At 39.8% G+C, this 18,215-nt stretch overlaps 2 protein-coding genes across 4 annotated transcripts in view; both read right to left on the reverse strand.

The window, feature by feature from the left end:
• LOC148034518 (protein BONZAI 1-like) overlaps positions 1-18,215 on the reverse strand; it is a 127,124-nt gene that overhangs the window by 50,085 nt on the left and 58,824 nt on the right. The gene's annotated exons all lie outside the window — the stretch shown is intronic.
• LOC148034519 (uncharacterized) overlaps positions 7,419-18,215 on the reverse strand; it is a 49,617-nt gene continuing 38,820 nt past the window's right edge. The window contains exon 4 of the mRNA XM_087680441.1: positions 7,419-7,646. Coding sequence (XP_087536567.1) covers positions 7,419-7,646 — 228 coding nt within the window. The remainder of the gene's footprint in view (positions 7,647-18,215) is intronic.

Here is an 18,215-nt window from a genome sequence, read left to right on the forward strand (position 1 = left end):
GCAACAATCTAACCGATCGGAGCATCAATCTTCAAACACACAATCTAGCTTTTACAATCTGGATTTCTTCGATTACTCAATCTTCATTGAAACCCTCAAGCCAATTAAATGAAGATACCATCTATCCTTCTATTAATCTTGTTGGGAATAAAGGGCCATCGTGCCTTTTACTCGTCATTGTAGCCAAGAACGTCGTCGTGCTCACTCTACTCTCTACTCTACACTCTCTCTAACTCTCTATTGTGAGAAAGCATCACCTGTCTCGATCCTCACGCTCTTTGTCTTAACAAACTGGTATCACAACTCACAATTCATGCACACTTTCCGGAGTTGGCACCAATCGTCAGCATTTTGGTAGATGCAAGAGAAGTGTCGCAGACGAGTAGGAGTTGCAAGTGTCGCAGGCGAGCATAAGTTGCAGGTCGCGAGCTGCAGACGTCTCGTGAGCATGCGACGGCAACAGCTGGATGGGACAAGGCAACGTCGTGGCACAGGGCAACAAGGCAGGGCAAGCGTGACGGCACAACAGACCAATGGGGCAGCAGTCACGTTTTTTTTTTCTCTCAAAAAAAATCAGTTTTTTACCCCTTTCTTTTGCGGGCCTTCGCGCGTGTAAGCACAATTCACGATTTTGGGCAGATTTATGCCAAAAATTTGGGGATTTGTCCAGATTTGGTGTGAGTAAGACGCAACATTGATATCTGTCTCAGAAATTGCAGGGATTTGTGACCTTTTGCCTCCGACATTTAGGGCATTTCATGTACATGCAAGAATTGGGCTGAAATTTACCGAATTTCTCAACATTGATGCACATTGAACCCATGCAATTTGGGGCTTTTGTTGTTTGGGTAAAATTTGTGCGTCATTTGGTCATTTTATGTACATGTGGGTTTAATTCCATGCAATTTGGGCATCTAGCACTTGGAAAATTTTGGTGGTTTTCTTGAAATTGCTCTATTTTGGCAAAATTGGCATGTTCTATGCATGTCAGAGACAATGCAAATGTATGGTTGATGCTTTGAGCACAAAAATTCTGGGGCTTTTGACCACGCGTGTCAAATTTTGTGCCCGTGGGTGCATGTACAACAAAATTGCAGCTAAATTTTGGAACTTCTCATGTAATGTGATGTATTTGTCCTTGGAACAACTATAATCAGTTGTGGAGTGCTGTAGCACAAGGTTTAGTGCTTCTAAAAATTTATTTGCAGACCTAAAATTTCTGCTTTTACGTGGATATTTATTGTTGGTTGGTACTTCCTTGTACCTTGGTCACTTGTGTGCATTTTGGGCCTGCATTTGCTGAATTTTTTGGTCGCATTTGGGCTGAAAATTATGGCTGGCAGCAGTGACAGCAATAATCTCATGCACATTAAGAAGCTTGAAGGAGCACATAACTTTGTAGTCTGGCAAAAACAATGCTATAATATCTTGTCACAAAAGAAGCAAGCAAAGCCAATTAAGACCAAAGGGACAAAGCCCGTAGACATGGAACAAGAAGATTGGGATGAGTTAAATGACCTTCCACGCTCAACCATCGAGCTATCGATTTCTGATGCCTTGTTGTTTAACATTGAAGGTTTGGATTCTGCCTATGCTATTTGGACTCGACTGCAAGACCTATATGCACAAAAGAGTGCCGCAAGCAAAGTGTATTGGCTGAAAAAGCTTATGGATTTGCGTATGAAAGAGGATACAGCAATGTCTACTCACTTGAGTGAGTTTAACTCCATTTTCAGCCAACTGGTTGCCTTGAAGTTCATGATTGAGGAAGAATTTAAGGCTACGTTCTTGCTTTGCACTCTGTCAGAGAGTTGGGATACATTTAGAACTGCTATAAGCAATTCTAATGCAATTCTTTTGTATGCCGATGTAGAGAGTGCTCTACTCATGAAATAAATGAATCAGCAGAACAATGCATCCAATAAGTCTTCCAATATTTTGCATACTAGGGGAAAATCACAGCAGAAAGACAAATCTGATAGCAAGGGACGCAGTAAATCACATGGTAAGGATGTTGATTGCCATCATTTTGGCAAAAAGAGTCACTTTAAACATGACTACTACAAATGGAAGAAAGAGAAAGGAAATGGCAAGAAAACAGATGATAGCAAGGAAGAGAAGAAAGAGAGTCAATCTAAGAAGAGCAATGTCAAAATTGAAGAGGTGAATGTAGTCACTCATGACAGTGACAGTGAAAATGACGTACTCTTTGTATCTTCACACTTTGGTACACATGCTTTACTTACAGATACAGATGATGACATGCATACTTGGATTCTAGATTCAAGTGCTTCCTTTCATGTCACCCCTCATCATGAGTGGTTCTCTGACTATACAGGGGGTCAACATGGTGTTGTCCATCTTGGGGACAACTATGCATGTGACATTGCAAGTATTAACAGTATGCAGTTACAGTTTCAACATGGTTTTGTCTTCACACTTCAGCATGTACAGCATGTACCTCAGCTCAAGAAGAGCTTGATTAGCATAGAACAGCTAGATAACGGTGGTTTTCATACCACCTTTGATGATGGGAAATGGAAGATCTGTAAGGGATCTAGAGTGATTGCCAGAGGTTGTAAAAGTGATACCTTGTATCCTCTCCATATATCTAGTGTGAGTGATCATATTATTGCCGTGACCGAGCAGCCAAGTATTTCTTTGTGGCATGGCCGGTTGGGACACATGAGTTAAACTAGAATGAAAGTGCTTTCTCATTTGGGTTACTTGTCTTATCTTTGTTATGCTGATTTTAAGCATTGTGATCATTGTATTTAAGGTAAACATGCACAAACATCTCATAATAAGTCTCTTTCGCTGAAATCCTCTCCTCTAGAGTTAGTACATTTCAATGTATGTCAAATGTCAAGGTTATCTTTAGGGGAAAAGAAATACTTTGTCACCTTTGTCAATGATGCTACATGGAAGGTCTATATAGGTTTACCCTATTCATAGCAAGGATGAAGTGCTTGACAAGTTTAAAAATTTATTGGCATTGGTTGAGAATCAGACTGATAAGACACTTAAGTGCCTTCGCTCTGACAATGGTGGAAAATATGTATCCAAGGCCTTTCAAACATTTTGTGACAGCAAAGAGATAAAGAGGGAGCTCACTACAGCTCATAATCCACCCGAAAATGGAGTTGCAGAGCGTATGGATCGGATCATACAGGATAAGGTCCGTATGATGCCGTCTCATGCTGCTTTACCTCATGGTTTTTTGGGCAGAGGCTGTTATGACAACCGTACACTTGATTAATCAATCACTGAACAGGTCTTTTTTTTTGGGGAGGGAGGGGGGGTTCCCCAAGAAGCGTGGTTGGGCAAGCCACCTTTGTATGCACACTTGAAAGTGTTTGGCTACAAAGCATTTGTACACATACGTAAGGAAAAACGTAGCAAACTTGAGCCAAAGTCCTATAAATGTATTTTCTTAGGATATGGTGATGAAGATGAAATGGGATACATATTATGGGATCCAAAGAAAAGGAAAGTAGTACGCAGCAATGATGTTATCTTCCGAGAAGATTACATGCATAAACAACCCGAAAAGACTGAGGAGGTCTGTAGGGTTGTATTCCAGGCAGAAATAGCTTTTGGACAGCAAAATGTGCCCGTTGTACAGCAGCAAATACCTGATGTAAATGAACTTGCAAATGCAAAAAATAATGCTACAAATGATCAGCCAGTTATTGCCCATAATGATGAGCCACTAGATGTGCAAGAACAGCCAGGACAACAAGCTATCAATGCTGATTTGCAGGCTGAAATGCCAGAATAGCAAGCTGAAAATGAAAATTTGCAAGCTCAACAGCAGCAAACAATGATCATTGGGTTAGGAGATCGTCTTGGGCTACTAGACAGGCCGATAGATTTGTTCCTAGTGCAACACCAAGAAATAGTATAAAGCCATGTTGTCAGAGATATAATCTCTTGAGAAAAATGACACTTGAGATTTGGTGCAGTTGCCTAAAGGGCAAAAAACCCTTCCATGCAAATGGGTTTACAAGATGAAGGTCACTTCTGGTTCCTCACCAAAGTACAAAGCAAGATTGGTTCTGAAAGGGTACTGATTTTGATGAGATCTTCTCTCCTATAGTCAAGATGACTACATTGAGAACTATTTTGGGCTTGGTTGCAGCAACTGAGATTATGGAGCTCATACAGGTGGATGTAAAGACTGCATTCTCATATGGTGATCTCCATGAAGACATATATATGCAACAGCCTGAAGGGTTTGTGACACAAGGGAAAGAGAAGATGGTATGTAAACTCAAAAGGAGTTTGTATGGGCTGAAACAAGCACCAAGAGAATGGTATCATAAGTTTGATACATTTATGCAATCTCAAGGTTTTCATAGAAGTCAAGTGGATTGCTGCTTGTACACCAAGAAGGCAACAGATGGCAGTCTGATTATCTTGGTTCTGTATGTTGATGGCATGCTTATTGCCGGCACGGATACTCATGCCTTGGACTCACTGAAGCAAAGTCTTCATGGTAGCTTTGACATGAAGGATCTTGGTGATACAAATTACATTCTTGGCATGCGAATACTCAGAGATAGGTCAAAAGGATTACTCTATCTATATCAGCAAGAGTATATCTCCAAAGTTTTGCAATGTTTCAAATATGGAGAAGAGGAAAACAATTCAGATTCCGTTGCCTCCATATGTGAAACTCAATGCAAAGAAGAGCCCTACATCGGATGATGAGAAGGCTGAAATGGCCGAGATACCATATGCTTCAGCTGTTGGCACTTTGATGTATACTATGGTTGCTACACGTCCTGACATTGCCTTTGCAATGGAAGTGGTTAGCAAATACAAGGCAAACCCTAGTAAAAAGCATTAGAAAGCAATGAAATGTATTATGAGATATCTCAAAGACACAAAGAATTTGTGCATTTGCTTTGGAAAGCAGAAGACATTTGTTGTTGGCTTTACGGATGCAGACTATGCCGGTCATGCGGATTGTAAAAAGTCCACTTCTGGGTATGTGTTTACCTTCACAGGAGGAGCAGTCTCTTGGATCTCCAGGCTACAAAAGTGTGTTGCATTGTCTACAACAAAGGCAGGGTATGTAACTGCCACTGAGGCATGTAAGCAGGCTTTATGGCTTTCACGTCTGGTAGGAGAGCTTGGCATTATAGAGTTACCTGTTCTCCATTGTGATAATCAAAGTGCTATCATGCTAGCACAGAATTCCGTCTTTCATACAAAGACAAAGCATATACAGGTGAAGTATCACTTCATTAGAGATATACTTGACAACAAGAGCATTGAGCTTATCAAACTATATATAAATTATAATCTTGCAAATCTTCTCACGAAGGGTCTTTCAACAGAGTGGTTTGCTCATTGCCAACAAATAATGGGAGTTGAATAGATATATGTATTTCAGCTTTGTACATACCTAGACTTAGCTGATTCTTTTCTCCCCTTAAGACACATTGCCTTTAGGTGGAAGGTTGGAAAAAAAGGGCCATCATGCCTTTTATATGTGCATGGGTGTGAACACACCCTTAGCACATTTGTACTTTCATATATATATCTAAAAACCTAAAGAGGTGCACTTATCATTGTACCCAAGAACATCATGCTCACTCTACTCTCTACTCTGCACTCTCTCTATCTGTCTCTCTATTGTGAGAAAGCATTGTATGTCTCGATCCTCGCGCTCTTTGTCTTAACAAATCTTTACAAAATAAACAAGTGCACACAAAAATATGCTACGTTTTGATGTCGACCTGCCCAAATGAGGAGTAATCAGCAAGAGATGTTGTGTTTTGCATCAAAACGGCCTCTAGCTGCCCAAATTGCTCAATAAATGACAATTTTTGCCAAAAAGGTTGTGTTTTCAAGTCACCATCTTGTGGGAGCAATCACCCAACCTTCAACGCTGCAAACACAAGGTACATGCAAAAAACATAGCACATAGGGTATCATCTCCTCTTCAAAGATGCTCCGAGTTCTCTTCTTTGGTGATGATACCATGTGAGAGTGCACAATGGAAGGAATACACAAACATAAAGAGAAGATAAGATAGACTAAAAGGAACGTAGAGAATGGAAAGACTAGACTACACTGATCTAATAATCAATGTTAAATACAAGATGGACTGATCATCTCAACACGCAATTGATATGCATCATCGAGACAGCAAGGATGCAAGCTGGTTTTTTTTTTTTAAATTGGGGGGGGGAGGCGGGGGGGGACGACTGGCAACAATCGAAATGATGAGGCGGCACAAATGGGGGCAGCTATAAATAGACAAGACGGCCCTAAACTAGTTGACCAACCCAAGCAGCTACATTAAATGCAATCCAACCTGACGAAATGCTTCCATCCTAGTACATATGGCCCGACCAGTGTGAACACAACCCATATCAAGCACAAATTGAAATGCACTGAACCAAATCACTAACAAACAGTATGAACACACACAAATTGCGACCTGTTCATCACCATTTTCATTGTTGTGTTTGTTGGCTTCATTCTTCCTTAGATTGGTACAACATATCTTCTTCATCATTATTGTGTGTTTCTAGCTCCTACTACCACCCCAGCACCCATATGACAGTTCCCAACCATCAGCCACTTTATTGAGGCTGCATTCAAGCTGTCTACAACAGCTTACACCCTCTTTATCAGCCCTACATCACATACCTACACTTTTGTGTTTTCTTCACTCCTAAAGGGCTGCTCAACAGTCATCTTGACAATAGCCATCATCTTAGAGAGATTCCAGTGTATCCCTCATCTCTGTTAGCTCTCAAGAACCGTGTTTTGCTCCCTCTACTCTTGTCCTTCATCCTCCAATGTCTACTCTGATTCCATTGCCCAAAGGATTGCATTTCGCTCCACCCATAGGGTAGCCCTTTTCCTTGTCATCAACACCTCTGCCTAAAGGACAATGTTTCACTCCCTTCACAATATAGATCCCTTCCACATGTTGTTTGATCAGCTAGGATAGTGCAGTTATCTCTGAGCCCTACTCCATTTTATTAGCATGATTCAATGTTCATCATGTTGAGCTAAAATAAGCATTACATGCTGAATTAGCCACTTAAACAGCCCAAAAATGCTAATTCAATGAGAAACCTTAAATGGTGTGTGGTTCAAGAGAGTTTAAAAATGGTGCACAATACAAGGTCCTTAAACTTTCTATAAATAGGTAGAATGCCCTCCATTTAGCCCAATCTCGTTTTCCCAGGTTTCAGGCCCTCTAGCTTCACTGTCCACACCTCATTCACCGAGGACATCTCAACCGAAGCTGCCAGTTGCTGTGTACATCCATCAGCAGACTATTTCTAGCCTCCCACACATGTTTCCTGCCCTATTTTACTGCCACCAGCTGTCAACCCTTCACTAGACCGGCTGCAGCCAACATGCTGCCAATTGCAAGCTGTGTTTGCCGTCTACACTCCCTTGGTGATCTCCCACAAGTTGCATTTGACTAATCCAGCTGCCTCCCTGCAGTCATCATCATCATTGCTGCTGCATTTGACCAGTTTTGCTGCCGCCTGACAGTCCACGCCATCATTAAAGTTTGCATTTGCTGTTTTCTTTCTCCTTTGCCTATCCCCGACACTACACACTGCTGTGTCTGCTGCTGTCCAATATCTGGAGGCTGTCTTGCTGCGTTTCTGAATCCATCAAGAGTACGACACACTCTACCCCTTAGCACCTCTGCCTTAGTCCTCAACTCAAGAGTTTGGGCTATAGTTTTCATTCATGCATGGTTTGTTTGTTGCATGAGCATTCTACATTCTGCATTTAGTCATTGATTCAGATTCCCACTATGTTCATTGTCTCTGAGTTATCCTAATCCTAACTGTGTTCTTTTGAGTTTATGCTTTGTTGTATGCTTTCATTTATGTTTCTACGTTAGGGTATTTCTTTACACATCATTCTTGTCTTAGTGTATGCCGTAAACTCTTTGTTTCTCCCCACAAACCCTGCCATTTCTCGACATGGTATCACAGCATACAATTCCATCTCTCAACATGATACCGTAGCAAAGGTGCTCCAAGAGCTAAAGATCCTCAACAAAGAAAGGTTGCAAGATTGACAATACTCTCAAATCCTAGATTATTTATTTATGTTGCATCATCAAAGGAAACCATTATCTTCTTCTCCCTCCCACTCTCCCTCTACAAGTACAAGTTTGGCACATCATTGCTATGGCTTCTTTGAAGATAGGACAAATCATTGGGTGCTCCTACTACGGCAAGAATAGTCATTCCACAACAGATTTTAGTCATTGATCTTTGCACCTCCCTATCCCACCAAAGTACATACATCTATCTCCTTGACTCATTGTGCCAACTTGCCATTTTGGTTGACAAATTGTTCTACATCGACTATTAGAGTTTTATGCTCAAGGTAATAAGACACATACAACATGCACTAAGCCTTTGTGAGCACAAGGAGGCTCTAAGTCCTCACGAGATGATAAGCCCTCCTAGAGACCACCACAATGCACTATGGAGGTCCCTCCTACCAATTTTGAGTCTAGTGGCTTCCAAGGCCTATAACTCCACAATCCACTCCATCAAGAGATTAAGGCTATTGGATACAACATTTCTAGCAATTCATTCCCCTAAGGGACAGAGGTTGTTTGCCTATTCAACATTGCAATCTGTTCCACTGAGAAACAGAGACTATTACCCACCCATGGCTCCACAAGAGCTACACATTTTCCCTCCTTCCTCATACGGCTCCATGAACGACGACTCCGATCAGCACATCAAAGAGATTATCTTTGATATTCCTCCCTCCCATCCCTCTTCTACTCAATTCTGGAAGGCCACCTTGAGAAGCTATCCAAACTCCGGCCTTTGTCCCCTTGCAACCTCCAATACCTGTTTCAGCACCAAAGGCGGAAGGCCACCTTGCGGAGCTATCTAAACTCTGGCCTTTGTCCCCTTTCAACCTCCAATACTTGTTTCAGCACCAACAGTGGTACATCCTTCATCATTAGACACTCCAGAGACCATGATCCAAGAGTTTTTAGACTACCTATTAGTGTCAGAGGGGGATTCAAAGGGGGATATGCTTCCTCCAGTTTCAAAGGGGATTTCTACTCATTGTGCATTCCTTTGCACACCTTAGTAAAAAGCCTTTGCATTCTTTAACTTCCCTTGGATGGGTGGTCAATATGAAACTGCCATCTCACCTATTGATACCCGAGATCTACAAGTTCTACCTCGTTCGAGACCTTGGATGTTTCAACCATGACTTGGTGGCTATACCTTTACATTCTTACCAAAATGGAGACACAAAGCTAGTAGCTTCTCTCTCAAGGTTGAGTTTCAAGCACCATCTGCACACCCTGTCTACTATTCTTCCTTATAGACGTCCTTTTAGGTGGAGTACTTGGATTACAAGATGCAAAATGTCACTTTGACTCCTAGGACGCCTTTTTAGGCTTGAGAGGAAGTGAAACATCCATCGAGGATCTAACCTATACACAAGGCATAGCACATGCTATATCCATGAATAAAGAGATTGGACATCAAACTTACCTACCATCCAGACTGAATGGACTCACCCCAAGCCTAAGTGCTAGCAACACTCTTAAGTCACGACCACATCCCAAGGATAAGCGTCCCATACCACCAATCCACACCATCCCAATATACGGATACATCAACATATATGCAAAGAGTCTATGAGTAGTGATTAGACAATGAATGTGCATAATAGGGTCTTGAGTCCTATAAATAGAACTCCACTATCCTAACCCCGAAGTGTCCTTAGTGCATTCGCACTAAGTCACTTCATGACCACTATGACCAATGCTACTAGTGTCCATCTAGATATCCAAGGATCTAACTTTCCCCACCCTTATGATTGTTGTCCTCATCAATATCCTTAAGAACAAAATGGAGAAAACAACTCTTCAATGAGCATACCGACTCCCAAATGTTGTCACCTGATCACCAATGATGTTACCAACACTTGATGGGTGTGTCCCTGCCGTCCCTTACCTCTTGAAGGTCTATAATGGCTATCGCTTGTAGCAAATAGTTGTGTTTTGCATAGAGAAATGACCAACAACTAGCTCTCTCTCTCTCTCTCTCTCTCTCTCTCTCTCTATATATATATATTTATATTTATATTTATTTATTTATTTATTTATTTATTTATTTATTTATTTATTTATTTATATTTATATTTATTTATTTATTTATTTATTTTCTATCAAATTGGTTTTTCTTTTCTTTTCTACCAATGGGACAACAGTACGCATGGTTCAATAGTCTTATTCTCAACACTGTTTCATAGGCCACTTACTTATTTTAATGTGGTCTTTACCTTACTGATGAGATGACATTAGACATGGATGTACTCTAAATTTTGTCTCGTAGGCCACCTTGGCCTTATGTAGACATTAATCTTTCTTTCTTTCTTTCTTTTTCTCTCTCTCATAGACTCAATCCATTGAATGGCTCTCTCTCAACCCCAAATAACCTCCTCTCCCATTGCATGGGCATATTTACCAAGTGGCAACCTTCTAGTCCCACAATTTTCCTTTTCTCGTGATCCCATAATTTATACCCCATTTCTCCCTCGTCACCATATCCTAGGAAAATACATTTATAAGACTTTGGCTCCAATTTGCTATGTTGTTCCTTGTGTATGTACACAAATGCTTCACAGCCAAACACTCTCAAGTGTGCATATGAAGGTGACTTTGCTCGACCACACTTTTTGAGGGACTCCCTCCCCACCCCAAAGACCCGACTTATCAAGTGTGTGGTTATTATAACAACCTCTGCCCAAAATCCACAAGGTAATGTAGCATGAGACAACATGGTACAAACCTTCTCTTGAATAGTCCTATGCATACGCTCTGTGATACCATTTTGGGATAGATTATAAGGGGCAATGACCCTTTTTATCCCTTTGCTATCACAAAAGGCCTAAAAGATTTTGGATCAATATTCCCCACCATCGTCAAAGCGAAGACACTTTAATATCTTGTTGGTTATATTTTCAGCAAGTGCCAATAATTTTTAAAACTTATCCAAAGCCTCATCTTTATTCGATAAACCCATACTTTGCATATGGCATCATCAACAAGAGTGATAAAATATTTATTTCTCCCTAGAGAAAACCCTGGTATCCATCTGAATGTACCAACTCTAAGGGTGAAGATTTTAATGAGAGTGACTTTTTATGTGATGTTTAAGCATGCTTGCCAAAAATACAATGATCACAACGGTCAAAATCAACGTGCCTCAAACATGGCAAATAACCCAATGAAAAAGCAACCAATAAACCTTACTAGGTGCACTTTTCTGAGCATATACCAAAGTGTCTGATTCTGAAAGTTCTATGGTAGAGCATGCAAGCTCATCCCACTCATCTAGATCCATGGTTGCTGGTTTTAACCCTTTTGTCTTTATAGGCTTCACCTGTTTCTTCTGCACCAAGACATTATAGCATTGCTTTTGCCATATACCAAAGTTGTGTTTACCCTTAAGCTTCTTAATGTGCAAAAATTTGCTACTATCACTACTGCCAACCATGATTTACAGCTGAAAAGTGACTCAAAAGTCAACAAATGTGAGCCCAACTATCACACAAATGACTGAGGTACGAAATAATGAAAATTCAAGTAATTGCAAAAATTTCAGATTTGCAAATCAATTTTCAGAGGTATGAAATATATGCAACAGCACACAACAAGCAAGCAGTCGTGTCATAGGCTAATAAATCAATTTCATGAGAAAGCCCCAAATTTTTTCTGCAATTTCTGTTCCAAATGCATCCATGGGCACAAATTTGACTTCCACACTCAAAGGCCCAAAATTTCTCTACTCAAATTGCATCAAACATAACTCCTGAATGGATTGCACAAGCCAATTATGCCAAAATTTCACAAATTTTGTGAAAGCCCCAAATTTGTCCAAGGTCCAACATGCTCAATTTGCATAGAAATTGCACTGCAAGTACATACCAAGACCGAATTTGACCCAAAGTGTGGAAATTTTGTAAAAGCCCCAAATTGTACGAGGTCCAATGTGTCAAAATTTCAAGAAATGTACCTGTCACATTGCAATTTCTGCAATTACATGAAAAGCCCCAATTTTTCAAACCCGAGAGTATGCAAAATTCCACAAATTTTACTTAGCTGAGGAAAATCTTCACACATATGCCAAAATCCCCAAATTCAAGGAGTAAATGTGTGCCAAATCTCTGAGATTTGATGAGTTCTGCTTATGCACACATGACAGCCCACACAATTAACCAAGGATGAACCTGTTTTTTTTAAAGATAAATTTTCTACCTTTTAAAAAAGACGTTGACCGTTGAGATGTTGCGCGCAACTTGCCCCTAGCACCTCTACTGATGTAGCATGTCAATCGCCGCCTGCTTGCCCATCGAACTGCCTACCTATCGCCTATCTGTTGATGTGGCCTGTAGCCTTTCACCTGTTTGTCTATCGCCTACCTACACCGAACTCAAGAGGCGAGCAACCTTCACCTCTGCATGAAACTCGAGCGGTGAGCAACCTTCTACTCTGATATCAATTTGTGGGGGCCAACGCACAATGAAGGTTCGATATTCAGCAATGGAAATGGTCAAGAGAGAGAGAAAAAGTGAGCAGCAATAGAGACCCTCTCTGAGTGAGATGCAGTATAAAAAGCACAGTGACCCTTTATTCCCAACATGATGTAAATTCAACAAATATACCCTTTTTGCAACAATCAATGTATGATAACTTGACACCCATGCATTGTTGCCCCATCGGTTCTTATCACCCCATACCCCTTCATGAGCAAGTGGAAAAATATATTTGTGGGCTGCCTAAAGGAATCAAGGATTTTTGCATAAAATCCACCGTCTCTAGCATGTCAGCTCATAAAGATTGCTACTAAAACAAATATGTTGATATGTGGGAAAGATTCAGGCTTCTTAGAGAGGGGTGAAGTCGAATAAAAAGTTGTTTAAGGCTGAAAACAGGGATAGATCTGAAATCAGCTTGAAAAGAGGCCAAAATGGCAAAGAAAGTGCTTGAAAACATTGGCACAAAGTAGAAAATTAATGACTGTTAATAAATATTTCATTTTTGAACAAGAGGATCACATTGCAAAGGATTGTCCCAATAGACGGCAAGCTGGAAAATCAAAAAAATCCAAGAGATTCTAAAGAAAAGAAGCCCAAAACATCAGTGGGATTTGTATCCGATGATGATGCTACTGAGTTGTGCAGAGCATGGGGCAAAATTAGGGATCAACATGCATTGACTTCCTTTGATAATGGTGCACAAGCCAACTTCATCTCTGTTGACATGGCAGCTCATCTAAGAATCAGAGAGGATAAGATGGGACCCATAGGGAAAGTTGAAATGGCATGTGCATATCGTATCAACTAATGGTATTCGTGTGGACCTTGCAAAGGTTGAGCCAATACAATCATGGCCATCTTTGAGAAATGTACATGAGATCCGCAACTTCTTAGGTTTATGTTCTTACTACAAGACATATGTACGTGGATTTGCTGAAATTCCATCCCCATTGCATGATTTATTGAAAAAGAATGTGCCATCTAGATGGATAACTGTGAAAATTTCAACATTTGAAAAGTTAAAGGAAAATATGACTTCAAATCATGTGCTTGTATTGCCCGATCTAAGAAGGTCATTTGTCATTCAGTATGATGCATGTAGTAACAACATTGTGGGGCTGTTCTTACGCAAGATGGCCATGCTGTGGCTTATGAGAGCTGAATTCTCTATGATGCAAAGAAAAATTTGCAGATCTATGAGAAAGAGCTCTTGGCTATAGTTCATGCACTATCTAGTGGAAACATAATTTATTGAGGGCTGATTTTACAATGTAAGCAGATCATCAAAGTTTGAGGTACTTTCTAACGCACACAAAGTGGTCAAAGAAACATATCAAATGGGCAAATTTTCTCTTCATGTTTCATTTTCAGATTCTACATATTGACAATAAAAAGAATGTTGTGGTTGATGCATTGTCACGTGAGCCAAAACTCTCAACCATCAGCATGGTTTATCACACTAAGTTGCATGCCATAGAAGAGCAACATGCCACTGATTCTGACTTTGCTGATGTTTATGATCACCTTTGCAATGGCCAAAGACATGAGCACTTTGTGCTTAGAGATGGATTTCTAATGATACATGGACGACTGTGTATCACAAAGCAATTGAGACCTAGAGTTATCACTAAAATTCATGCCCCTCCATATGTAGGGCACAGAGGTATTTATGCCACAATTAAGACAATGGAGCATTTCTTTTACCGGTCAACTTTGAGGCATGATATAAAGCAATTTAGACATGCATCGTATGTTAGAAGGTAAAGCATGATATGCAAAAGATGTCGGGCTTGTTGTACCCCTTGTCTATTCCAAATACGCCTTGGCAAAAGCATTGCAACGGATTTTATTTTTAAGCTTCCTAGGGCACCTACAAGGAATGATGGGATATGGATTATCATTTGTAGGTTTAGCAAACAAGCCCATTTCATTCCGATGAGGAAAAAAATAAAGGCTAATCATATGGCACGCTTGTTTTTGCAACATACTTTTAAGTATCATGGTATATCAAAGTCAATCATCAACAATCGAGATCTTTGGATAACCAATTTATTTTAAAAGGGATTGTTTAAGAATATAGGTACCACGCTGAAATAAATTCTTATCATCCTTCCATCCACAGACAAATGGTCAGTCTAAGGAAGTGAATTCCACAAATTTGGATCTTTTAAGGTGCTATATTCTAGACCACAAGACACAATGGGAGTAGTATTTACCATTAGTTGAGTTTGCATACAATAATACAATGCATAGTTTCACTAGCAAAGCTATATTTGAGGTGGTTGAGGGTAGCAAGAAGGTACCACCTATCTTGCAAACTAAGGATAAGATCTTTGAGGTTGATCATTATGCGAAAAACTTGGACACATCTTGTGCAAAGATATAATATACACTTCAGAGATCACAAGTAAAGCAAAAGAATACACTTGATTGCCATAGACGTACCTTGTAGTTTGCACAGGGTGATTATATATTGTTGTGTTTTGAAAAGGCAAGGCTGAAAAAGATGAAAGGAAGAGAGAGGTTGTATCTGAAGTTAAGTATGAGATACTATGAGCACTTCCAAGTGTCGGAAGGGATCAACGATGTAGCATATTGACTGAAATTACCTCCACATTGGCAAATACATGATGCCTTTTACGTCAGTTTGTTGAGGCCTTTTCGTTGTGATGTGCCAAAAGATACATCTGCTGAAATTCAACCTGAGGTTGAGAAGCTGGATGAGATTTTGGTACTTGAGCAAATCTTGGTAGATAAGGAAAGAAAGATTAGAGGTAAAGTTTCTAGAAGATATTTGGTGACGTTTCAAAAGTATTCACCAATGGACGCAAAATGGATGGAAAAGGATGACTTGGCAGACCATCCTCAATTGTTGCACCTTTACCTAGATGACTTTCAATTAGAGCCGACTTTTGGGCTCAGTCAGGTTCAACAAAGCAAGGGTTCGGAGTATTGTCTGATGCTCAAGGGGAAGGTAGCACTTCCACTCCTTCAATTATGGACAGCTCTTGTATGTAGCGGATCTCGGATGTATTCAACGTGCATCCAAGGTACTGTCCTGACAACATATCTGCCATGGGGTCACTACTCAATGTACTAGTCGCTATGAGATATATGCATATTCGTATGGTTGTTACTACAGCTTTGAGACTATACTTATGCATCATTTGAGATGAGTTCATGATAAGTTTAGCATGAACTTTGCATTAGTTTTGAGATCAAATTCTAATCAATTTCAGCTCAGTTTTTTATTAGTTTGAGAACCATTGAAGGTCGATTTCCGGATCAGTTTTCACATTAGTTACTAATCAGTTTTTCCATCAGTTTGGAATCACATTTGCAACAATTTGTGATTAGTTCTCAGATCGGCAAAAAATCAGTTTATGATTAGATTATGTTCAGTTTTCAATAGTTTACAGCTAGTTCCATTGGACAGTAGCAAGCTAGTTAACGCCATTGACAGTTTCAACCATGGTTTATGCTGAGAATATGCTTTACTATGGTTGTGAAATCAGAAGTGTTGAGAGACATGAGTTATGGATGCATCCAATGTGTTTCTAGTAGCAATTCTTGATTGTTTTTTATATTTATATCATACTTATGCTAGTTGAAAATTTTCAACAAGTTTGGGGCATGTGGCATGGTTAGACAACAATGGCCAATGTTGTGACTGTGATGCCTTATGGAAATCCTAGTGCAATGTGCTTTTCCTTTGACACAATGCAGTGCAATGAAAGACAATTGCAAGGATTTCAAGAGGGAGGTCATTCATAGGATATGAAATTTTGAGATGCTTTGATCTTGTTGATAACATGTTTAAGTTACTAATCAAATGTGCAAGATTGTTTAGCACATGTGATGCACATGGTAGTTATTTCATGGTAGTAAGCCAAGAACGCGAAGGATACAATGGGTGTCAAAGGCAAAAGTTGTGATAAGTTAAGCCAATTGGATTTTGGTAGTCAATTGGTGTCAGTTTTAACCCTAGGACAATTGTTTGGTCAATAAGTGTCAGTGGTAATACTAGGGACTAGCATTAATTAGTTAATTAATGTCAATCTAAGGGTAACAAGGTTGGAGACCACTCCAGATTGCCAATAAAGGGCTAGATAATACTGAAAAATGGATTTAGAAGTGGAGCTGGGCCTCATTCATTCAATCAATCTTACAGCTTGAAAGAGAGAGAGAGGGAGGGAGTTATTGGTTCATTTTTTTATCAGAGAACAACAATTGTTGCAGAAAACAATGCTTGTTGATTGTTTGCATAGCAAAAGGCTTTTGAATTAGCCAAGGAGATCGGAGAATCTTGGCTTGTAATTGATCCATTGGCAATTGAAGTTAAAGACATACCAAAAGGGCTATCAGTTTTGGGGCCAACATGGTGTCTATTGTTCAAGATTGTTAAGGTAATGTGTGCATTTCAGTTTATGCTCAATTATTAATTACTGTAGTTAAGTGCTTGATCAGGTATTATCACCCTGTCGTCTGATAAAAAAGGCTAGTTTCATAAACTCTGAAATTTGTCTCTCTCAAGCTTTCTCTCCATTCTCTTAGCCAATTCACAACTTCCCTTAAGAGATCTCAGCCAAATTCAGTCCCAAGAGGGTACAATTCAAGAATTTCTACTGCTAAACCCTAATTTACAGCGGAAATTAGGATTTACCAGCTACCCTAAGAAGAGTGCTCAAAATTATGGACCTAGGACTAGAATTCCAGCAATTGAAATTAAAGAAATTCAAAGACATTCAAGAGATCGGCCAATCAAAATCAAATTTGGGGCTAAATTTGTCTCACAAGAAGTAAGATGAAAACCAATCTCCAAACAAACCAAGGCGCAATTGGTTTGAAGGCTTACTACTCATTTATGATAACAAGAGACGCTTGGATTAGCAAAGAAGATTAGTAAATCTCAATTGTACTCCATTCATTTGCAATTGAAGTCAAAGAAAAACCACAAGGAGCACCAATATTGGGACCAACAAGCTGTCCATTGTCCAAGATTAAAGGGATAAAGTGTGCATTTCAATTAATCTGATTTATTTACTTGCTGTAATTATTGTTAAATCAGATTATTACCACCCTCTCCAAGGAGGAAGACTCGCTTTAGTCTCCAACACCTCTCTCAACTGAACTTTGTCAAATCCTTGAGACCCTAGTGATACAAGAGACAGCTAAGATCTTCTGAGAATGGACTAGAGAAGGTGAGAGAATGCCAGAGAAAGAACATTCAGAGGTCCTTCACTGAGAAATGGCTGAAATTAACTGCTATCAACTCTGATCAGCCCAGATTGTTGTCACCTACTATAAGGGAAGTGCGCAACTGTTGTCATCTCCATTAAATGCTTCCGGCTGCATCAAGAGGCATCATAAATGTTGTCCCCTACATCACCAAGGTCTCTTGCAATTGCTAGCAACCTCTTGAATGTCTCCTCTGCAACAAATTCTGATCAGCAAACTCTTCTCTCTCTCCCATAGGCTGAAAATTCACTGAATGACTGAAACCAAGCCCAAAAAAACGTTTCCTTACTGTGTATGGATATATTTTCCAAGTCACAAGTGGCATTATTCAGCCATTAAATTAATTTTTAAAATTAAATAGTTCTGAAAATCAATTTCAACCCTTCTTACCCTACCCA

Source organism: Lygodium microphyllum, chromosome 6, assembly GCF_053477565.2.
Source record: "Lygodium microphyllum isolate KBCC chromosome 6, Lygodium_microphyllum_v1.1.10, whole genome shotgun sequence".
Classification (NCBI taxonomy): domain Eukaryota; kingdom Viridiplantae; phylum Streptophyta; class Polypodiopsida; order Schizaeales; family Lygodiaceae; genus Lygodium; species Lygodium microphyllum.